Genomic DNA, 24,254 nt, shown 5'->3' with positions numbered 1-24,254 from the left:
TTCTCTCTTGTCCATCAGCGAAGACTCTGTACGCCATCATGCCTAGCAAACGCATAGCTTTGCGCACCCTTATTTGGCGACTGGCCTGATATTCAGGAATTTGCAGCAACAGATTTCAAATTCTTTCCTCTGATGGAAAGGCCAACCCTTCTTGGGTATTTAGGACAGCTCCTAGGAACTGTTTTGAGGTGCTTGGCACCAGGCTTGATTTTTTTCTCGTCGATTTAGAAGCCCAATTGAAAAAGGTCGTCGATGGTTCTTTGGATGTTTAGTCTGCAAATTAGGCGGGCTCCCCTGTAATGAGCCAGTCGTCCAGGTAAGGGTACACTGGGATTGCCTCCCTGCGTAAGTGCACCGCCACCACCTCCAGTACCTTGGTGAATACCCCTGGAGCCAAGGCTATTCCGAAGGGCAGCACCTTGAATTGGAAGTGCTGGTTGTCCATCTTGAAACGCAAGAATCTTCTGTGCGCTGGGAACATTGAAATATGAAAATAGGCATCTTTCATATCCAATGTTGCCATGTAATCTTCCTTTTTTAGTAGGGGAGGATTACCTTTTAGTGTAGTCATGCAGAATTTTTGTGGCTTGACATACTTGTTTGCAGGGCGCAAATCTAATACTGGGCGCATTGTCAGATCTTTTTTGGCACAAGGAAGTAGGTTGAATAAATACCCCCGTTTACCTGGCTGACCGGGACGACTTCTATGGCGTCCTTTGCTAGCAGAATGGCGATCTCCTCGAAGAGGATCTTCTGATGTTCCAGCGAGTGTACCTTCTGTCGCGGAGGCTGGTCGTGGGGCGCCCTATCAACTCTATGCAGTATCCTCCGGACACTGGACAGCACACATCTGTCCGAAGTGATCCCCTCTCATGCATGGGTGAAGGTGGAAATGCGCCCCCTACTGGGGATGCATGGGAGGGGACCTGAAGCGGAACGTCACTGTTGGGTGGTGTACCAACTCTGGCGGGGCTGCCTCTACCCATAGTGCAGCCCCTGCGCTGCCCTCTCGGGAAGCCCTGTGAGGATTGGGATTGATTGTTGCCCCATGAGGTTCCCTGATTCTGCCGATTCTGGTAATAGTTTGAACCCCTTTAGGAACTTTGGCCCCGAAAGCAGCGGAAATTGTTGTTTCCCCTCTGTCCAGAGTGTTTATTGGTGAGCTGGGCAAGAGATTTTAGGGTCTCGTACTCATCCTTAGCTGTTTTTAAAGCTTCCTCTATTGCCTTGCCGAATAATACGTTCGGCTCTACCGGCAGATCTATGAGAATGGCTTGGGTTTCAGGTTTGAATCCTGACTGCCTTAGCCAAGCGTGACGCTTTATAACAGTGCCTTCGCCGATTAATATTAGTATGCATCCTGAGAACTTCCATCTGCAGCAAGTTGAGACAACTGGCTCTTTAGCGCGGAGGATACCAAAGCAAATACCTCCTCCCATTGATGGCAATTGGGCAATTGTAGCTTGCCAAAAGAGTGGCACTGTTGGCAATTCGTGCCCGATAGGCGTAAGTGGAGACAACCTTTCTACCCAGAGCGTATAGTCTTACTCTTTATCAGGAGGTGCTTCAGAAGAAGCAAGCAGTGTACCTGCCCTCTTTCTGGTGGTTGTTGCGACCAGGGAATCCCGTTTTAATTGGCCCCTAATGTACAGGGGATCGGAGGGTGCGGCACGGAACAATTTCTCGACTCGTGGATTAGCCGCACGAGTGAGATTTGGGGTTACCAGCGGGGGATCAATCCTACGCTGGATTGATTTTAATACAGGGATAGTCTGAGTAATGGCTCTTGTCTCCTAGGATCTCTTCAGCGAAATCCACGTCTTCTTGGACACCCTGCGTGTCAATATGAAAATGGGCAGCTGCCTTGGGGCAGAAGTAGCCGGGGTGTTGGCATGACTATGAAAGTAATTAGGGTCTTTTTCATAGAAGTCAGCCATAAATTACATCCTTCTCATGACCCTATCAATATCAGATGAGTTCCATTCTCTGGAGCTAGGCGCAACAACCTGTTCTGGTTGCTCATCAATGCCCATATCGTGAGCAGTGGGAGGAATGACTTTACTTTTATTAGTAGGGTCAGAGACCTTGGACCTGCGCGTGGGAGTCCGAAGTCACCCCTTTGCCCTCGCCGTCCAATTCGGCAGTGTTGCTGCCAACGCTGAATGTCCCCTCCACTTCCATGGCCTCTAGCTGCCTTGCATAGTGGGCCCAGCATTTAGTTAAGCGGTCCTTAAGGGTTTTCGGCTTGAAGAGCTTGCAAGCTCGACAGGTAGCCTCGAGATGGTCTTGTGGGAGACCTAGATTGCAGATTGCACGTATTGTGCTTGTCCACCCAGGGAAACTTCCCGTTACACTTAGGGCAAAATTTGAATGGAGTACGGTCCATGTGTTACAAAATGGCAGCGGGGGGGTATATGTAGGAAAAAGGTGAGAAAGAAGCCTGTATGACCACCCCCGCGCTCTCCCTACTGTACAGGGCAGAGGCCTTCCAAGGCCCGAAATCCGTAGTGGCAGTCCTCGATGGCGGGCGTCGATCTTGGGCGTAGGGTGGAAGTGAACGGGGAGGTTTTGAATGGTAACTGTGTAGAAACTCCACAACATGCGTCCGACTAGTAAGGCAGGAAAAAACAATCTGAGGGTTCTACACGCGTAAGGGATCATGGGTACAGGGGACGTCACACTAGGGATAGTATTACTGGCACGCCCTGGTTCGACGCCCCTTTCAGTTTCGAAAAATCAATACTCCGCAGCTTCCACTAGATGTCGGCCTATGCACAGCATGTGATCTAAGCAGATTCCACAAGCCTCAGATAATATATTTTATAGCGCGCCTATACACAAGTGTTTCAAGGCACGACGAGGTATGGGAAGGGAACAAGGGGGAACAAGACAAAGATCTTACTAGGCCCAGTGACATTGAGATTGCGCAAGGGAGGGGAGAGGGGGAGAAGTGCCAGGGGAGGGCGTGAAGTGCAGGACATATGATCAACAAAACACAAAAAACAAGGAAGTGCTGCTAGCTGGTGGCAGTGCAATGATTAAGTACAGGCAGCAGGGGATTGGTAAGTGCAGGTAAGCACGGCCTGTAACTATTCTCCAGCATGGGTCTGGCATGGATTCACATGCTCATGAATATTCCCTGTCAGGCTGGGACTCCTGGGTAAAAGTATAAACAGGTTTAGTTTCTAAACTGTCTTTCTACTATACACCAATCACTGAGCTCTGGGTAATACCGAACCCAGCCAATGACTGCCCTCTCCCCAAACCCCTCCCTCTGGCAGTCATCTTCAGATTCGGTAGCACGTAAAGTGGCAGTAGGACCAAGAGAAGAGCCGCAGAGGGGCAGGCGGGAGGGTTCGCATGTGAATCCATGCCATACCCATGCTGGAGCACAACAGTTACAGGTATGCAACTTGTTCCTTCTCCAGTATGGGGTCTGGCATGGATTCACATGCTCATGAATAAAGAATACATAGCAGTACACATGCACAACCATGGGAGGTGGCAAGGCTCAACAGAAGCAATCTCTTACCTCCTCACCAGGCTTACCTTCAAGCAAACAGGTTGCGCAGCACTGCTTGGCTGACTCTGGACTCCTCTCTGGAATCCCCGTCGACGCAGTAGAATTTCATGAAGATGTGCGTCGACCTCCACGTAGCAGCCCTGCAAACATCCAGCAGGGATACACCAGACAGGAACACTGTTGTAGCATCGATCGCTCTGCTAGAATGGGCTCTCGGACGGCCAGGCAGCGGTCGGTTTGCCAACCTGCGACAATGAGTGATCGAGCCGGAGAGCCACCTGGAAATGGAAGCCTTAGACAAGGCCTTCCCATGGTTCACAGGACCAAAGTTCACAAAAAAGGCAAGAGGTTTTCCCGAAACTCTTTGTACGGGCAACATAAAACTTGATCGCTTGGGCCAAATCCAGCGAGTGCAAAGTGCTTTCAGCCGCAACGAAGGCGTCGGAAAAAACACAGGTAACACCAACGGCTCGCTTAGGTGACAGTCCAACGGAACCTTGGGCATGAAGGAGGGGTTCATCTGCAGCACCACCCTCGTCTCGTGGAAAGTCAAGTAAGGCCGCTTGGAGGACAGGGCCTGGATCTCACCTACTCATCTTGCAGAGGTGAGGGCAACGAGGAAAGCGGTCTTCCACGACAAACTTGAGCGGGACTGAATGCATAGGTTCGAATGGGGGTCCCATGAGCCTAGTCAGCACTGCGTTGAGTTCCCACGCCGGGGCCTTCACCAGCGGGAATGAGGGGTTCAGTCCCTTGATGAATTCTTTGACTAGACGGTGCGACCACAGTGAAGACTGTCCCAAAGACCTAGTGTATCGGGAGATAGCCGCCCGATGTACCTTGATGCAGGCTGCACCAGCCCCGATTTAGCAAATGGCAGTGAATACGGAAGTACTTGAGGGGGCCGTGACCCTCAGAGGGTGGATCTTCTGCGACCGGCACCAAGTCGCAAAACGCTTCCATTTGTGTCCGTAACACTTCAAAGTAGATAACGCCCTGGCCTTGGTGTGTACCTCCCTGCAGTACGCCGGAAGATCATAGCCACTGAAATCTAATGCTGCAGGAGCCAGGAGTTCAGAGACCCTGGGCCGTGGTGCAGAATTGCACCTCTTTCCCTTGAGAGAAGATACACTACCACCGACAGCTTGACTGGAGGGGACGCCGACATGCTGAGAAGGTCTGGGTACCAGATCTGCCTCAGCCACGGGGGTGCGACGAGGATCATCCTGCACCGGTACCATATGAGTTGACTGATTAAGAAGTAGCGTCAACGCAGGGAACGCATACAGAAACAGGCCTTCCCAAGGTAATGAGAATATGTCCCCCATGTTACCCGGGAACCTGCTAGCCAACCTCCGGCACTTGGGGGTTCATCACTGTCGCCAACAGATCAATCCGGGGACTGCCCCTTTTGAGGAAAAGTTTTTCCACTTGATTCTGCCGAAGTACCCACTTGTGTCAAGAATGCAGCTCCCTGCTGAGAGAATCGGTGACAGTGTTCTTTACTCCTGCCAGGTGAAACGGGATGATGACCATCCCCTGGGCAACGGCCCAGTGCCACTAGTTCTGTGCCTCTTTGGTGAGCGCTGGGGATCTGGTGCCCTCCTGCCTCCCGATGAAAAACATTGTGGTGGCATTGTCCATGAAGACCCTCACCACTTTGCCCTTGAGGGACGCAGAAATGACCCGAGGGCCCAAAACACTGCCCGTAGTTCCAGGACGTTGATGTGTAACGTTCTCATCCGGCAGCCATAGACCTCTGGCGTGAAGACAACCGGTGTGGGCCCGCCTCCTTCCAGGGAAGCATCCGTTGTGATCGTCTCCTGGTACTGGGCATTCCGAAAGTCTGTGCTTCCGGCGATGTTGGCGTGCACACCCCACCACCTCATCGCTGGGCGGAACTCGTCAAGGGCAATTTTTTCCTGGAAGCCTCAGGACACTTGGAACCAACGGGCGTCGAGGAACTCCTGTAGTTGGCGCATCCGCAATCTGCAGAGCCAAATCAGGTATATGCATGACATCATGCAGAGCAGCGACTTGATGGTCCTCACCGCAGCGATCCATGCCCAAAAAATAGTGTGGTCTGACGCCACCTTGCCTTACTGGAGGATCTCCAGAGCCTCGACACGTTTGTCATTGGGGAGGAAATCCAGGAGTGGAGCCATCTTGTACCAAAGCTCCCGGTCTCATCTGGCCATGATTGCTAAGACATGACCGGCGTCGCTGCTGAGTAGATTACCTTTCTACTCATGGAATTCAATTTCTTCCCCTCATTGTCCGGAGGTGCAGATGAACACTAACTCACTGACTTCTTCCTGGCGGCCGCCGAGACCACCGAGTCAGGCGAGGGCTGAAACCGTAGACACTTGGGTGCATCCTCTGGCCACTGGTACTTCTTTTCAAGCCGGTCTCTCTTCGCTGGGCTGAGGGTCCGCTGAGCCAGCTCTTCACCCCAGACGTCGTCCAGGAGCGGAACAGACAAGGTGGTCTTCCTCTTTGCCTTCCGGCACTGGTACAGGAAGCCCTCCTTTCTTTCTTCTGGGGTGAGCTGGAAATGCTCTGACGCACGGGCGATCATGGAATAAAAGGATCCCCCCTTTGTCTAGTAGAGAAGCTCTGATGTTGCCGTGTCCTTTCAAAGAGCGAAACGCGAGGCCACCCAACACTTGAACGTGCGGTAAAAATCTGAAGATGGCTTCTAGAGGAGGGGCTTAGGTAAAGGGCAGTCATTGGCTGGGGGCAGTCTGAGACAGAGCTCAGTGATTGGTTTATAGGGGAAAGACAGTTTAGAAACTAAACTGCAACTTTTTTCTTTTACCAAGGGTTCCCAGCTCGGCGACAGGGAATATTCATGAGCATGTGAATTCATGCCAGACCCCATGCTGGAGAAGGGACTGTAGGGTAACATACAGCCCCAAAGTGCCGGGTTGCCAGGCAGCAGTGCAGATTTGCAACTGCGCGTAGGTCATGGACCTTGGCCTGAGGTTCAGATGGTAGCTAGGTAACCAGTGCAGTGACAGACAGGAGATCAGCAGGGAAGAGGGGAAGGCAGAGGCAAAGAGGAAATTTGAGCAGCTTCTGGTACCCGAGATGGTTCTGCTCAAGTTTCAGAGAGGCAGGGAGGCTGTTGCAGAGCGAGGCGGCAGCCAAAGATCTGCCTCCAGCTTTTTGCTTGGAAAAGCAATTGACCCTCAAGGAGTGTGAGATGGAAGAGCGAAGACCGCAAGTAGGGAAGCTACTTCAGAAGAGAAAGCTTGAGATATTTTGGTCCCAGTCCCCAGAAGGCCTTGTGGACAATGCAAAGGATCTTGAATTTATATAGACAGTCCGCATTCAGAGAGCCTACACCCAGACAAGTCACAAAACATAGATGGATACATATACTGCAAAGCTTTCTGGACCCTCAAGAGGCGGGGATGATAGTCTGATGGTGGAAAAGTATTCTAACCAATGTGCATGTGTGAAAGATGTAGTGGTAAAGACAGCAGAAGTGCACAGTAACTAATCCACTTTACAAGACTCTGAATGGCATAATCTGCTGAGGTTTCAAACCTGCTCTTTGCCCCACATTTGCACATTTTCTTCATGGACATTGATGCAGTCTGTGCACAAAGGGCAGAGACACTACATGATGGGTGAGTGGAATCTGCAGCAAAGTATTTTCAGGGACCATGACTGGAGGTCCATAAATAGGCATTGAAAGTCAAACTGCTGAGAAGACAATGCATTACTTACCGTAAAAGCATTTCTGATGGTTGTATCTGCTTAGATTCACATGCTGTGCATAGGTCCGACATCCAGTGGTCACTGCGGAGTATTGCATTTTGTTTTTCGTAGTCGAAAAGGGGACGTCGACAAGGCGTGTCTAACACTATCCCTATAGTGACATGTGTTGTACCCACAATCCCTCACGCGTCGAGGTCCCTCTGTTTGTATTTTTCTGCCCCGAGGGAGCCTTCTAGACGTGAGTGAGTACAGAAAAGAGAGAAATATAGAAAGATGTCTATGTTCCTTCCATCCAAGCGGGGAGGATGGGTGGGCGCATGTGAATCTAAGCAGATACAACCATCAGAAATGCTTTTACGGTAAGTAATGCATTGTCTTCTGATGTTTGTTAATCTGCTTAGAATCACATGCTGTGCATAGACTAGCGAGCAGTACCCGGAGTTGGCGGTGGGTTATGAGAAGGAACAGTAGAGAAAAGATGTCTTAATACTGCCTGTCCCACCTGGGAGTCAGATCTAGAGTGTGCATCCAGACAGTAGTGTTTTGTAAAGGTGTGCACAGAACTCCAGGTTGCCGCCTTGCAGATGGACTCAAGGGGAACATTTGCAATGAATGCTATGGACGCCCCCGTGCCTCGAGTAGAATGTGCTCTTGGCCTAAAGGGCAGTTCTCTCTTAGCAAGAGTATAGCAGAGAGTGATGCAATGAACAATCCATCTAGAAATAGTGGACTTTGAAACTGCATCCCCTTCTCTTCCTGCTGCCACCGAGACGAAGAACTGATTAGTCTTCCTCAGTGATCTGGTTCTTTCCCTGTAGAACATGACCGCTCTGCGCACATCTAGTGTGTGCAGAGTCCTTTCTCCCAAGTTGGAAGGATTTTGAAAGAACGTTGGTAGTTCTATAGACTGGTTTACATGGAATTTTGAGATGAATTTTGGAGCAACCCTTGGGTGAGTGCGTAGAACCACTTTATCTTTGTGAACTGTAACAAAGGGGTCTAGAACAGAAAGAGCCTGTAGTTCACTTACTCTCCTGATGGAGGTGATAGCTATTAGAAAAGCAGTCTTAAGAGTGAGGTCTTTAAGAGTTGCTTTGCGCATGGGTTCAAATGGTGAGCCCATGAGTTTGGTAAGTACCACGTTAAGGTCCCATCCGGGAGCTGGGTCAGCTATCGGGGGGTGTATTCTCTTTACTCCCTCCATGAAGGCCTTTATAACAGGGATCTTCCACCACGACACTTTGAGTTGGGAAGTGGTGTATGCAGAAAGTGCCGCTAGGTGGACTTTAATGGAATTGAACACTAGACCTGAATCCAATAAATGGGTTAGGTATAGAATAATATGTGTGGGAGAGCAGTCAATTGGGTTGATGCTCTTTCCTCTGCACCAAATGACAAATCTCTTCCATTTGCTAGAATAGCAGTGGCGAGTGTTAGGTTTTCTGGCTTCCCTGAGGATGTCCATGCATCTCTGTGGGAGCTGTAGGTGTCCAAATTGTATGATCTCAGGAGCCAGGCTGCTAAGTTCATGTTCTGGGGGCATGGATGCAGGGTCCTGCCCTTGTCTTGTGACAGCATGTTGTACGGGCGGGGGAGTTTCACTGGGGGAGATAGAGACATCTCCATCAAGTGAGCGAACCATGGCTGTCGGGCCCACATTGGAGCCACCAGTATCATGGTTACTTGTTCCTGGTGCATCTTGTGCACTACCTTGTTGAGAAGGGGAGTCGGGGGGAAAAGCGTAAACAAATCTCCCTGACCATTGAATCGACAGACCGTTCCCCTTGGATTGGTTCTGGGGGTACCTGGAGGCGTAACTTTGGCATTGTGAGTTCTCCAGGGTTGCGAACAGGTCTATTTCTGGGAACCCCCATTGCGTGAAGACGTCGAAGACGATGTCTTCGTGCAGTCGCCATTCGTACTCTTCGGGCAGGGGGAAATCTCTGCTGAGTTTGTCTGCCAGCAGATTGAGTTCCCCTGGTACATGTGACAGAAGGAACATATTCTGTTTGAGAGCCCACTTCCATATGTTTTGGGCCAGTTTGGACAGTCCTGGAGAGTGGGTCACCCCTGTTTGTTGATGTAATACATGGCTGTGGTGCTGTCTCTAAGGACCATCACTATCCTGCCTTGTAGGTGTTCCTTGAAGGCTTTTAGCGCCTTGAACACCGCTAGCAGCTCCAGAAGATTGATGTGTTTGGATGCTACGTTCGGAGTCCACTATCCGTGAGCAGTTTGATGGGATAGGTGAGCCCCCCATCCTGTGAGGGATGAGTCTGTGGTTAGAGTGGCTTCCGCCGCGGGTGTGGCAAAGGGTTTCCCTTTTTCTAGGTTTTCTTTTGTCCACCACTAGGCGAGAGAACTAAGGCCTGCGAGACCACCACTAGGTCGTCCCATAGTCCGCTGGCCTGACACCACTGGCTGTTGAGCCACTCCTGCATTGGGCGCATGCGCAGGCGCGCGTGAGGTACCAAATAAATACACGACGCCATCATGCCTAGCAAGCGCATTGCTTTGCGTACTGTCACCTCTTGACCGGACACATATTGAGGGATCTTAAACAACATGTTTTGGACCCTCTCTTTGGAGGGGAAGACGAGGCCGTCCTTTGTTTGAATTAGAGCCCCTAGGAATTGTTTGATTTGGCTGGGGTCTAGGCTGGACTTCTTTTCGTTGATGGAGAAGCCCAACTGGAACAAAAGGTCTACAGTCTTCTGGGTATTGGAGAAGCAGGTTTCGTAAGAATCCCCTGTTATGAGCCAGTCGTCGAGGTAAGGGTAAACTGGGATGGACAACCTGCGCAGGTGGGCCGCTGCCACTGCCAGTACCTTTGTGAATACTCTCGGTGCTGATGCTATGCCGAAGGGTAGCACTCTGAACTGGTAGTGTTTGCCCTCTATCATGAACCGGAGGTATTTTCTGTGCGCTGGCAACATTAAAATATGAAAGTATGCATCTTTCATGTCCAATGTTGTCATGTAATCTCCCTGTGATAGCAGTGGGATCACTTCCTGTAGGGTCCCCATACGAAACTTTTGGGGTTTGATAAACTTGTTCGCTGGGCGCAGAACTAATACAGGGCGCATGGTTAGATCTTTTTTGGGTACAAGGAAGTACACTGAATAAATACCTTCCGTTACCTGAGATAGAGGCACGACCTCTATGGCTCCTTTTTCCAGCAGTTGCTGTACTTCTTGTAGAAGGATGGCAAGATGTTCCGGTGACATGCGTCGCCCCCTCGGGGGTTTGTATGTTGGGGAACTGTTGAATTCGATGCAGTATCCGTGGGCTACGGTGGAAAGTACCCAGCGGTCTGACGTTATACCCTCCCATGCTGGAAGAAAGGATGTTATCCGGCCCCCGACCGGTGTTGCATGGGAGGGGACGCGAATCTTCGCGTCACTTGGTGTTGTTAGGGGCTTGGGAACCTCTGGGGGTGGACCCTCGCCCTCTTCCTTTGCCCCGGCGCTGTCCTCTTTGGCTGTACTGGCCACTATTGGTCTGGAAATTGGTGGCAGGGTACTGTTGCTGCTGGTTTTGTTGTTGGCCATGAAAAAAGCGTTTACTGCCATAGCCGCGCCTGGTAGCGGGCTTAGAGATTTGGTCAAGAGTTTTGATCGTATCGAACTCTTTTTTAGCCATCTCCAGAGCCTCATCCACCGCTTTCCCAAAGAGGTTTGAGTCTTCAACAGGTTTATTTATTAAAGACGCCTGTGTCTCCGGTTTGAACCCTGAGTTGCGCAGCCATACGTGTCGTTTTAGGACTATTCCCTGAACTAGGGAACGTCCCGCAGTTTCTGCCGCATCCAGAGAGCTCTTTACAATACTCTGGTTGACCTGGGTTCCTTCGCCAATAGTTGAAAGCAGGCGCGTACGTAATGGTTCCGGCGCTTCTTCGGCGTCTTTGCGCAGTTTGGCCCACTGCGCGTCCGCATAGCTAGCGAGCAAAGAATTGTTGTTGGCAATTCTTGCCGAAAAGGCGGCCGAGGATGTAATTCTTTTTGCAAGGGCATATAACCGCTTGCCCTCCTTGTCAGGTGGTGCCTCACTGGTGGAAAGTGGTGCCCCTGCCCTCTTTCTTGTGTTGGTTACTACCAGGGAATCCGGAATGGAATGTCCCCTGATGTACAGCGGGTCTGAGGGTGAAGGAGTGAAAAGTTTTTCAATTCTAGGATTGACCCCTCTGATTAGTGCGGGTGTGGACAGCGAAGGGATGATTCTTCTCTTCACCGAAGCGAGGAGGGGAATTGTCTGACTGACCGGGGGTTTCTCCTTAATTACACTTTCTACAAAGTCTAATTCAGGGGAGAGCTCCCCAGTGTCCAGTTCGAAGTGTGCTGCTGCTCTGCGCAACAGGGCATTAAATGTGGGTTGATCGTCAATGGGAGACGTGTTTCTAACAGGTGAAATGTCAGGAGGATTTAGGTTCAGGACATCAGTGTCGGAATATATTGATGGTGATTGCCAGGGGTGAGAAGATCCTTCTTATGGATTTTCTCCGAAGCCTTCTCCTACCAAGTCTGGGCTGTCTTCCAGACCTTCCTCCTGGTTCCGTCCGTCTTCCTCGTCCATAAAATCATCCTCTTCCTCAAAATAATGTTCTTCCCCAGTGAGGTCATACACACTGTGGAAGTCTGAGGCTGTGTCCTGGTGGGGATTGACTAATCTTTGAATTTTGGCCCTGGGGTCCTCCTGAGGCCCTTCTCTTATTCTCTTTGGAGTGGGAGGGTTTTGGGCATTCATAAACCTCTCCATTCTTTCCATGCAGAGATGGAGCCTTTCCATGGTTTCATGGGGTACCCCTGAGCGGTCTAGCGGGGGAAAATTGGTGTCTTGTAGCTGAAAACGGCTCGACCTCTCCCATAACGTCGAGGAAAGTGTCCCGTCGCCTTCCGAAAAGCCTTCAGGTGTGCTGGGAATCCCTTCGACTGAAGGAGATCGTCCCTGTGTTTTCGGCGTGTCTTTCGACCTTTGCGTAGCGCTCGACGTGTCTTTCGGCGTACGCTTGTGGGCGTCGGCTACCACGATCCTCGCCAAGCTCTCAGCGACTCGTTTGTCAGCGGAGAGCTGTGGTTTCGACGTTATGGGTGTCGAACGCTCTACGGCGGCATGCGCTTTCTGCTGATGCGCTCCGGCCGATGATTTGGGGGCGGCGCCCTTATTTGCCGAAAGCCCAGTCGCTGGTCGCGGCTGCGGTTGCAAGAGGGGCTTCGAACCCGAACGGTCCGAGGAGGCCGCCGGTGAAACCTGCGTCTCCTTGGGCGCTGATGCTCTCTTTGCCTTCGGCAAAGAAGAGCCATGGGTTGTGTGCTTATGTGTGGTCTTGTGTGCGTCAGTGTCGCCGTGGTGTTCATCCCCATAAGCAGGGCGTGAGCCGAGCCCGTCGGGGCCGGGGACAGACGACGAAGCGCGTGTGCGCTCTCTAGGGGGGTTTACGACTTCCGTAGCGGAGGTCGTGGTATCACGTTCCTCGTCACTGTCGGAGGTAGCAACGGTGGGTGGAGCGTCGGCCTTCGACATAGCGTAGGCCGCCCACCTTTTGACCCTACGGTCTTTTAGAGTCTTCGGCTTAAGAAGCCGACAAGCCGTAAACCTTCCTCCTTGTGATCGAGGGGCAAGCAGCGGTTACACCGTGAATGCTTGTCCTTCCAAGTAAACTTGCCCTTGCAAAGCGGGCAAAACCTAAAGGGTGTCCTCTCCATAGCCGAGGCAATAAAACGTGATAACCACCCCAAGGGAAAGGAAGGGGAAAAGGAAAGGCATTCTCAGAAAAGAATTAGAGATGTCCCACGACCCCCACTCTCCCTACTGTATTTGGCCTGCGAGGCCAGGCCACGTGTTCGGCAATGCCGAAGGATCTCCTCCGCTCGTCCCCTCCGTCGAAGATCTTGCTCGGCGGAGACAGCTTCACAACAGCGTCGAGGGGGGGATCGATATGTTCTATATTAATATAGGAAAACGACCAAAGGTCGAGGAGATGAAATCGGCAATGTCTCTCGAGGAGCTCCGCGTAAAGGCGACCAGTAGCTGGGCGGAAAAAAACAATCAGAGGGACCTCGACGCCTGAGGGATTGTGGGTACAACACACGTCACTATAGGGATAGTGTTACAGACGCCTTGTCGACGTCCCCTTTTCGACTACGAAAAACAAAATGCAATACTCCGCAGTGACCACTGGATGTCGGACCTATGCACAGCATGTGATTCTAAGCAGATTAACAAACATCACAACTTAGTTTCTGGTGCAACCACAGGGGAGATTTGTATGAGTGCATAGCAAGGGATGACAGATTGGGAGAGAGCAGGACACAAAAGCAAAGGTTTACTTACCCCAAACATTTGCCGGAGGTCAGGGTCTCGGAATCGGAAGGGTATGTTTGACACATGCAGCCGTTTTGGGGTAGATTTGCTGTCACTGCTCTCATTGCTCTGGGCTTGAGTGGGTTGTCCATCTGTCTGTGCTCCTCCGTCTGTGTGCTGAAATAGGAAAACATACAAGAGTGACATTGTGCACTGACTAGTCAGGCAAGCCTCTGTTAGAAATTGCATATGCCTGGCTGCACATGAACCTTAAGTGATGCTAGCCCTAATTTTCATAGTTTGAGTGTAAGTCAAACGCCCAACTAAACTATATGAAGTCCTACCATCACAAGTAGACAAATGTCAGACCTAATTATAAAAACAAAATCGATCACATTTTCAAGGTTAGCCAATCATTGATAGGCTATAAACTAATGCACTATTTTCTCGTCATGCTATGTAGCAGTTTACTTTGCAGACACATGGATGTATACTATTGATGGGCTCTCCATGTACGGTCCATCAGGACTCAATCACTCCATGTCTTCCTCCTATTCACACAAAATACATTTGTATGGTGCATTCATAAATGGAAGGCATTTCCAAAGTCTGTTATACGTAAAAACCTGGGTGTGAGTATTGTACTTGTGAACCAGGCTTAGAATTATCCCATCTGAATTCCACTTAAGTTCAGATTTTCTTGTGCCAGAAGCACAGAGGGGTGCTGAATACAGAACCCAATTTTGGGCCCATCCAGGTCATTGCAACCTGTAACCCCTTCAAATGGGGCCACAGCCACCCGCGACCCCTCCTCCTGCAGGAGATATCCAGCTTCTGACAAAGGAAAATGTGGGTACACTTTTCTTGTTAATATCTTTGTGATATTTCGCTCAATTGACCTTTCCCCAAACAATTCACCACGTTGCCAATTCATTGGCAGGGGACCTTTCCAATGAAGAAGCAGGGCCTTAGATAAGCAGCTGAGCAGAGCAATTCAGGAGAACGTTGAATATATTCTGCACACCTTTACTTCCTGCTCGCTAACGGTTTCACTACTCAACTCACTGACATTACCAAAATGCAGGGAATCAAGCTAGGCTCAGAACTGAAAGTCACAAGACAGCAGCACCGGTAACACTTCGAACTGAATTGTTCAAATATGTGAAACTAACTTCCTCATCCATTGCCACAAATATAAACTAATGCCTTATTTCTCAGACTCTGAAAGGAAAATCAGACTTTCTAAATGTAGCAATCACTAAAAGCTCCACAATCTGTATGATAAAAACTTAAGATGGTGAAAAAGCTGCAGGATAACACAGCAGTGCATGAGCGACAGTGTTACCAACTAATTGAATCAACCCTAGTTGGACCTTTAATGCCAGAATCCAGCTCCTTCCACAAAACATCTATGTAAATGTAAAGGAAGTCTCGAATAGATCAAAGAAAGTCCACACAGTCCAACGGTGGCCAAAGTGCATCTTGATTCACATTATTGCATTCACTGCTATGGCCCCAGGGTACCTTAGACTTGCTTACAAGTCTGACCTATAAAACTATCCACACACCCATGAACATGCAAAAACCCCTTCCCCCAAACCCGCTTGAGGTAGTTCTCAACATCCCTGAAAAATGCCAGAAGCACCTACACTCCAGCACACTTTCAAAAGATAAGTCTCATGCTCACAGCCCAACAGCATCCTGGTTTACTACAGATCACAGAGGCAACCGAGATGATACTACTGATACTACTTCCGAAGCTTGTGGGTGCAAATGCAGTGCTCTGATAATTTGGCTGCTGACTGCTAAAGTGGCCAGCTACTTGTGTCATCCAACAAGAAAGATACAAGGAACTAAACGAAAAGGGTGGAACTGGTGGATGTTAGGTCAGAATTAATTTATTATTTGGAGCTATTTTGTTTAACTTTGAGGGTCCCCTCAACTTTGACTCCCTTGCCCCCGCCCCCATCCAGCTAGGCTTAATAGAAAGCCTAGCTGCGTGGTTTTAAATCTGTTCTGCCTCAACAGTCCATATGAAGGCCAAGACAAGGGTACCTCAAAGTTATCCCTTTGTGTCCTAGAAAGGTTTCCTCCACTCCTGGTGCTCACGGGGCTAGGCAAGTGGTATATATTTGCTTAATGTTAAATAGCTCCACTTGAGCAAAAATGAAGGTGGTCTTTGTTTGACTCGAAGATTATCCCTTGCCCCGCTTTGTGTATGTGAGAGAAGATGACATCTTTGGCCACTCTATGCCTGTATCCTAGGACTGTGGGCAGTAATTAGCCTGAACCCAATTGTTATTGGGTTCCCTCTTCTCTTTCATCTGAAGCCTGAAACCTTGGAGTCATCAACGATTCCTCTTTCCTTCATCCCTCACATTCAGGACCTTACCAAGAAGACTGGAAGACAAAGAGACTTAGGTGTTAGAGCCATGTCTGCCGGGCCCACATTGGAAGGTTTTACTTGTTCCCGGTGCGTTGAGGAGAGAAGGGGGATGGGGGGGGGGGCGGGGGGAAGGGAGGTGAGTGTCTGCAAACTTCCCTTACCAATTCATCCACAGGGCAGTCCCCTTGGATTTTATCTGGGGATACCTGGAGTTGAAGACTGGGCATTGCGCGGGCTCCTGTGGTACGAAGAGGTCGATACGTGGATGACTCCATTCTGTGAGGACGTGTAAAATGTCAGCAGAAACGTGCAACTTCCCGTAGAACATGAATGACCGTTGCATGCTGAGGACATGTGCTAGAAGATTGTGTTCCCCTAGGACAGGAGGAACATGTGTTTCAGGGTCCAATTCAATATGTTCTGGGCTAGTTTGGACAGACCTGGAGTGTGTCCTGCATTGTATATAAAACATGACTATTGTGCTGTTAGGACTAGAATTGTCTTTCCTTGCAGCTGGTTTTGAAAGGCTTTGAGCGCTGTCAATACTGCGAGAAGCTCTAACAAGTTGATGTGCTTGCTTGCTGGTGACTGAGTTGTGCTCCCACCACCCTGATAGGGAAGCTGCTGTGGTAAGAGTGGCCTCTATTGGCAGTGTGGTGACTGATTTCCCCTTTAGGTTTATTTTTACCAGCACCGCAGAGACAGGACAACTACTACATCGTCACACGATTGCAAGACCATTGTCTTGCGAGTCACTCTTATAAGATGAATGCAGAGGCAGGCATGAGTATCTGGGTAGATGCAGGAAGCCATCATTCCGAGCAGGTGCATGGCCTGGTATACGGTTATCAACAATTTGCTACATATTGTGGAATTCGGATGTTTTAGATCCTCTTGGTGGAGGGGAAGACTACTCCGTCTTTTGTCCGAATTAAGGCTCCAAGGAATTTTTTTTACTTGGCTGGTAATGAGACTTGGCTGTCTCGTTGATTGAAAATCCCAAATGGAGAAGTAGGTTTAATGTATTTTGGGTATTCTGTAGACATGCTTGGGGTGTGTCTCCTGTAAATAGCCAGTCTAGATTAAGATACACTAGAATGGGCATCCAGGAAAAGTGGCGTGCAACCACTGCTAGACCCTTGGTAAACACTTGTGGCACTGAGGCTATGCCGAATGGAAGTACTTTGAATTGATAATGAGAGTTTCTCACTTTGAAACATAGGAATTTCCTGTGTGCTGGCAACATTAAAATATGAAAGTATGCATCTTTCCTGTCCAAAGTTGCCATGTAAACCCCCTGCTTGAGAAGCGGGTTGCTGAAAACTCCACTTTGAACATACAGCTTATTAGAATGTGGCTTATGCTCTTTAGCATGTCATGGTCCTTCTTTGCTGCCTCGAAAGCCTCATCATAGCCTTACTCAACAATACTTATTCTTCAATAGGTTTGTTAATCAGAGTGAATTGCTTTTCTGGTTTAAAACCAGAAATATGCAGCCAAGAGTGCCTAAGTTGTGCTACTGTATAACATCTTGATGAATGCAACTGTTACCCACAGTGAAAAGTTAAGTTTCAACTGGAAAGCCGCATCACAGTGTGCTCTGCCTTTTAACAACTGTTGGCTGCATTGAAAAGTTAAATATTTTACTTAGAAGGCCAAGAAGTTATCAGGCAGTACAACGCTCCACGGTGTGGCTTTCCAACTGTGGCCCGCTTTGTGGAAAGTTTAACTGAAATCATTTGGTCTAGTTGCATTGCGGGCATTTAGCCCATGGTTCTTCTGTTCTTCCTCATTCTCTTCCCGCCTCCCTTCCCATCCCCATTGCCGGATGGGCCCATCTGCCCTTCTTAATAGGTTAATCTATGAGAGCCCTCCTCCCATGCAGCCCCTGGAGCTAAGGGCCCGAGGCAAAGGGCAGCTCCTACAGTAGCAACTCCAGGGGGTGTTTGACTGTTCACCATGGGGGGATGCAGCATAGCCGTCCACCAGCAATGACAGACAAGGTAAGAAAAGTGTGAGCAGCAGGTGCAGCCATTACTGCTCCCTAATTAACTGCCTCTATCCTCTTATTCATGTCTTTTTGCTAAGTGTGCATTCTGTTGCACGTTGCAGTTTATGTTCTCCATATCACGCACTAGATGAATTGTGTCAAGTTAGCAATTTGGGGCTCTCCTTCTGCGTTTTACATTTTCCATTCTGTTAAAAAATGAGTCGTTCACCTCTTCTAAGAAAGTCGAATCTGTGTTTTTACATTTGCTGTTGTATTTAAAAATTGGGCTTTTCCGTCCATCTAGGATCTTCCTCTATCCTGATAACTCCCTCCTAGGTGTCTTGCTTTTCTGCTGTAACCTAGGCTTTTCCCCCCTTTTCTGGACACTTTGATTCCATTTTTGCATTGTTGTGTGGTGTTCGGCGTTGTGCACTACAGTTCTCCCTCTCCCCACCTTCCTTGCCTTCTATCTGCACTCTCACTCAATGGTGCTCTCCATCTACCCTTCTCTAACTTATTCTATCACCCATACTATTCCTCTGTCGAAGTCTGGAAGGAAAAAGTTCAAGGAGAATCTCCTGGTCACCAATCCAGTCCTGCCCATCACGGAAACCTAGGTCAACGCTTCTTCCAGGTAGACTGCCAGACATCCTCTGTCGTTCAATCGCCAAACCTTTGGACTTTCCATATGGTTGCAGTGCTCTTCCCCCTTCTCTTCCTCGCCAATTAATGATGGCACCCGTTGGCATCTTTCCTGTCTTCTAGGGCCAGAATTAAGGTCTACCTAATGGGGCCAGGGCCAGGGCTCTCAGCGAAACCTCCGCCTCAACTCCGACAAGCATCTTCCGTCCCTCATCAACTTCCTCCCTTCTCCTGCCACTCCTCCTGCCACCTTCCGACAGGTGTACCACACTCCTGTCAAGCCTCCTCGGAAGAACTTCAAAAGTGGCAGCCTGCTTCACTTAGATCCCCTCAATTCTCGCTATGCCGTCAAATACTCTGACATCTGCCACCTCCTTTAAGGCCAGCGTCCTTGCTCTCACCAAGACTTGGTTCCCTGCCAATCTGTCATGAGTTTTGACACTCCCCTCCCCGAGGGTTACAAGAGCTTAAGCCCAGACCTAAACGGCCCAGGGGCGGAGGAGTGCCCTGATCTTCCCAGAGTGGGTCCCTGCTACCATCATACCCACTCAGGCCTACTACTCCTTTCAAATGCCTTATCTGCAAGCTTGGTGTCTCCTGTACGCTTTCTGACTCTAGCCACCATCTTCAGGCCACCTGGCCAGGTCTCCCCCTTCCTCTCAAAGTGGGCTGTCCACAAGCCTCAGACTTCAATATTCATCTAGACTCCGCTAATGTGGCCTTAGGACTCTTCCGCAACTTCTGACTCTTTCCCTCTCCAGTCTTCCCTCCAGTATGACACACTCTGCCAGACACCTTGGATGCTCTCATCTCTGCAGAAATCTCATCTCCAACCCTCATTACTCCTCACTCCTGGTCTGATGATGCTCTGTCCTGCCACCTGGGTCCCCAAAGCTAAGCACCCACCTGCACTGCCAGTCTCCTCCTCAATCATTCGACCTATGAAGCAAGTGTCAGTTGCCGTTTTTGCCGCCACCTTCACTCCCCCACCCCCCCCTTACTCCTGCCACAGTCTCACTCTGACACAGCCCTTACTAACCTTCAACTCTCCATCTCCAACTCTTTGGACATCCTTGCCCAGGTCATGAGGATCTGCATGAAACCTGCTTCCAAGTGCAACTCCTGGTATGACTCCGACCCGGCATCACTGAAATGCAAGTGCAGAGCAGCTGAACCAGAAGTGGCAGGCTTCAAGCACTTCCCCTGACAAACTGGCCTGCCGCCTGCGACAAAGGCAATACAGACTTTCCATCTTCTCGAACAAGAGGGCCTATATCCAAACCCTCCGCATCTCTGTGGCCACCAACAACACGGCTGAACTTCTCAAAATCTGAAAGGAACTCACCAATCCTACTGCAGTCTCCATTTCTCCTCTGCCTTCTTGGCACTATACAATTCTCTGGCCTCTTGCTTCATCACTAAAATTCAGGATATCGTGTCCTCTCTTCTACACCACACCCCTTTCCTTCACCCGCTCTCAGGACTCCTTGTTCCCCCACCTCCCTTTGTTCCTACTCTCCTCTTTCGCTCCCATATCACCTGATGTTTCTAGACAAGTCTGCTCCATGAAAGTCTCATCCAAATAGGTGCTTCCCTGCTCGTTCAGAACTCGAGGACAACATCGTCTCCCGTGCTCCAGCCTAATCAAATTTCTGCAATACTTGATCCTTTCCTTCACTCAAGCACTCCCTTGAGCAACCTCTCAAAAAGCCTTCTACCGACCCTTCCTGCCTGGCCAACTACTGTCCTCTCTCCATGACCCCCTTCCTGGGAACTCTTGGAGACGCGGACCATCTACCAGCTTATCCACCACACTGAATCTGTTGGTTGTCTCCACAACCACCAGTCTGGCTTCAGAGCTGCCAGAGGCACGGAACCTGCACTCCTCAACACCTGTGAAGGACTTGCAGTCTAATCTCGATTCAGACTCTCCTCCTGTTCTCATCCTTCTTGACCTTTCCTCTGACCTTGAAGTGGTCAATCATGCCACCCTAAAAAAGTGACCCTTGCCCTTCAGGGCTCCCTCACCCCGCACTAACCCGCTCACCAGACACCTTGGAATGTGAACCTTCTGCACTTGCTTCTCCATAGGATCTGTCCACCTGGCCTTCCCTGGCACTCGCTAAAACCTCTGGCACCACCCGCCCCCTGCATGTACTTGTTTCCTGCACTTGCACGATCCAAATGTCTCAATGCCTAGAAGGACCATATATGACAACCCTGCCCACCCACCCAGTCTTGTTGCACCTTAAAACACATTCTGTAAAAGCCCATTATAAAATAAAACGAATAAATAAAATAACAAATAAATTGGCACATTGTCTACCCTCCTTAATGATGTTCATTAAAGCGCCACACGGCTAAATGGGAATGTTACAGGGGAAAATAATGGCACAGTCGAATACAATCCTTCTAGGCTGTGTGGCATTCAGACATGCAAGTACAGTGAGAAGAGTAGGAGAAAGGGAAAGACGGGAGCAACATGAGAGGGCAAGTGCTGGTGGAGGGCCCGGAAGGGAAGTGCTAAACGGAGCCAAGGAAGAGAACGTCAGGCTAAGTGCTTGTGCAGGTGACTCCCAAAAGGTGGGATGTAGAGCCGCCAAGCAAGGCCCACAAGGGCAGTGCAGAGGAGGGTGGGGGAAGGGTGCTGGTAGACTGGGGAGAAGGGCCCGGAATCCTGTTTGGTTTATGGAGCATCAGGCCACCAGTCACAGCGGTGTGATTAGCAGGGAAGGGAAAGAGGGGCAGGGGAGAGAACAGCAGAGTTTTGAGCAGTTTCCAGAACTTTAAGAGGTCCTGCTCAAGTCTGAGAGGAGCGTAGGGCACTAGCAGGGGAGTATTTAGGGCGGGAAAATCGGAGAGAGCGTGGCATGGTTTCATATGGTCTGATCTTAAGGTCTGGGCCCTCTCCCACACGCACAACTCGTAGAAGAAACTGACGCAGACATTCATGTTTTCTATCTGGGTAAAGTGAGCACCCTCCAGAATGTTTGAATACAAAGACTGATTGATTTTCTGGCCAAGGATATTGTGACTTTGATGATAATTAATCATTTATATAGCGCTACAATCCCCCAGGTATCTATCTGAGCGCGGCTTATTATTACCCATGGTGTGTGGTGCTCATTTCTTGACCTCGGAAGGATGAAAGGCTGAGTTTGGCCCTGCCGGGATTCGAACCTGCATCACTAGGCTCTGCACAGACAGATGTCAAAGCGAGCGCTCTACTCGCTGTGCTATCAGACCAGCTATGCTCCAAGGCAGAGCTGTGGCTGTTTCTACCACACCAACTTAACTCCATAGGAATACTGACTGGCTGTATGTCATCGCCCAAGAGAAACATTTTGCTATGACACGTGAAGGGCTTACAACAAGCCATTTGAGGTTACTCGGAGGAACGAAAGCATATATTCAGTACACACATAGTATTTGTGATGGATTGGATTAGCACTCGAGAATGCTAGTAAACCAGCCAGAGAAAAATGTAAAATGCAGTGCTACCCTATCATACATTACAAGACTCAGTTTCACAAGCACCAAATTGGTGGCATCTCAATTTAAGTTCTGCTTGAGAAGGTCCCCGTTAGGCAAGATTGTATGCAGTACCAGTACAACAATCCTTACCTCCTGGAAATAGGAACCCAACCTTTGGTATAAGTCTGTACTACACAGGTTGAGAGCCAGGCTCATCTCAAGAGGGGTCAGTGTGAGCTGTAGGGAAGTTGCACAGAGATTCACAGTGACAACTATTCAAATAAACTCTTACACACAAGGTTTCTTGATTAAACAATTGTCAGCTTGAGTAAGTCTCCTTCAGAAGGGGGCAATATAATAACACAAATACACTCCAAAATACACACTCTGAGAATCCCTAAATCAGCAAGTACCCATTTGGGATGGCACACAGACACTTCCTGCGTCCTCATGTGACCAACAGCTAGGAAACTGTGGACATTAATATATCAATGTTGTATTTATGGACAAACGGAGTATGTCAAAGAAAAAGATTATAAGAATAAAAAAAGATCTCACAAATATTCTGAAGCAGGTAAGTACTTTTGGTAACCTCCAATGCAAAGTAAGTTAACCCCTTCCTGGAAGGAGGGCTAAAGAAAGGGTCAGAGCGAAGAAGAGTTATTCAGGGAGCCAGGCCAGGCCAAAGTCAATTGGACAAAAGTCAAGGTGAGCTGAAGCAATTCTTGCAATTAGGTAAAAGTCTTGCACAATGTTTTAGAAGTCTGTAGAAAAGAAGAAATCAAAGTAGGGCCACAAGCTGATTAGGCTTGTGAAGTAAAGAAGCTGTTAGCAACTCTACAGATGCAATTAAGACAAGTCTCCACTGTGAACAAGTGTGGTTACGCCACAAGAGGTATGTTCTTAGACTTTACAGTACCTTTGCGGTTAGAAGAAAAACGGTTCCAGCTGGCTTCTGTTCCTGTGCAGCTCTCCGGTCCTGGAGGACTCCTGCACTGCAACGGGACGGTCGGCGACAGAAAAGGAGCCAATCATGGTTTTCCCCCTGCCCCTGCTAAGGGTATGATGTGTGTGTTGGAGGGGAGTCTATCACTGGTCACCTGAATTGTTTAAATGGGTTCACTACATTGACCATAATTCCTAGAGACCGCAACTGCATTTATATTGTATTCACCTGAATTGAACAGCAACTCAGCCTCCCTGATGAGTATTGTACTCCTCCAAACGCTTTCGTATCTACAACAGTGCAAGAAGGGAATTAACCCTGTGAACGTTATTGGGATTTAACCCTGTGAATATTTTGGACACCGATTTAACACTGATTATTTTTGGATACTTGTTCAGGTAATATATTGGCCAGGAATTGAGTGCAGGCCTCGCCCCTGCTTTTTTTTGTTCTATTCAGTGGCACTTTGCAGTTTCAGCTCCTCGTGTCTCAGCAAATAGCAGTTTGGAGGATCTTACTGGAGCTCTTGGTCAACTTAAAAGCAACACACACGATCTGGTGTTCCTCTCCCTGGCTCTTCGGTTTCCAGCAGCACTTGCAGTGGAAATAAAACCAGCTTCTAGAGGATGTCCAGGTGGCTTACTTTGGAGTTAATTGGTCCCACTAACTCAAGGGGAGAAGTAGTCCTTGCAGGGCTTCTCTAGTCGAAACAAATATGGAGCTTCAGCACAGCAGCAGGGCTTCAACGGACCAACCAACGGTCCAGGAGTTGCAGCAGGCGTCTCTTCCAAGTTCTTCTTCGGATTCCAGTGGTCGACTGCCTTCCAAGCCAAAAAGCTTTGCCTTTTATGCAGGTTTCTCCCATTCATTCCAGCCTAGCTGTCAGTCACCCAGCAGGGTAGCTGTTCTTGCCGGATAGCCGGCCAATCACCTAAGGGTACATTTATGTCTCCTAGGAAAGTAAGCACAGAGTTTCGGGCGCCTCCCTCGCTTCCTGCCCCCGCCAGAATGCCTGGAGCCTGTGGCGGGCTTCACTCGTGAATCCCGCCAAAGACAAAACGAACAAAGGGACCAAACCTGGTTTGGCGCGCAGAGTAAATCTCAAGAAAGACATTTCCACAAAGAAATAGCGAAAAAAGAAGACTGGGGCCATTTTGACAAAAATGGCACTCTTGGATGCTTTACTGCAGCTGCGAACGCAGCCCGCGGTAAAAGCACACCACTGTAGTTAAAAGTAAACCACTGCCAAAAGCCATTCATCGAGGAA

The 24,254-nt window shown here is 49.3% G+C and overlaps 1 protein-coding gene across 13 annotated transcripts in view; it reads right to left on the bottom strand.

The window, feature by feature from the left end:
• RBFOX2 (RNA binding fox-1 homolog 2) overlaps nucleotides 1-24,254 on the bottom strand; it is a 1,085,372-nt gene that overhangs the window by 268,352 nt on the left and 792,766 nt on the right. For all 13 annotated transcript variants that reach the window (XM_069654361.1, XM_069654368.1, XM_069654359.1 and 10 more), the window contains one exon: nucleotides 13,580-13,726. In XM_069654361.1, coding sequence (XP_069510462.1) covers nucleotides 13,580-13,726 — 147 coding nt within the window. The remainder of the gene's footprint in view (nucleotides 1-13,579; nucleotides 13,727-24,254) is intronic.

The sequence above is a fragment of the Ambystoma mexicanum genome, chromosome 3q (genome assembly GCF_040938575.1).
Source record: "Ambystoma mexicanum isolate Mex_15411 chromosome 3q, UKY_AmexF1_1, whole genome shotgun sequence".
NCBI lineage: Eukaryota > Metazoa > Chordata > Amphibia > Caudata > Ambystomatidae > Ambystoma > Ambystoma mexicanum.
Note: the sequence above shows the minus strand (reverse complement) of the source record. Positions and strands in the feature narration are given on the sequence as shown.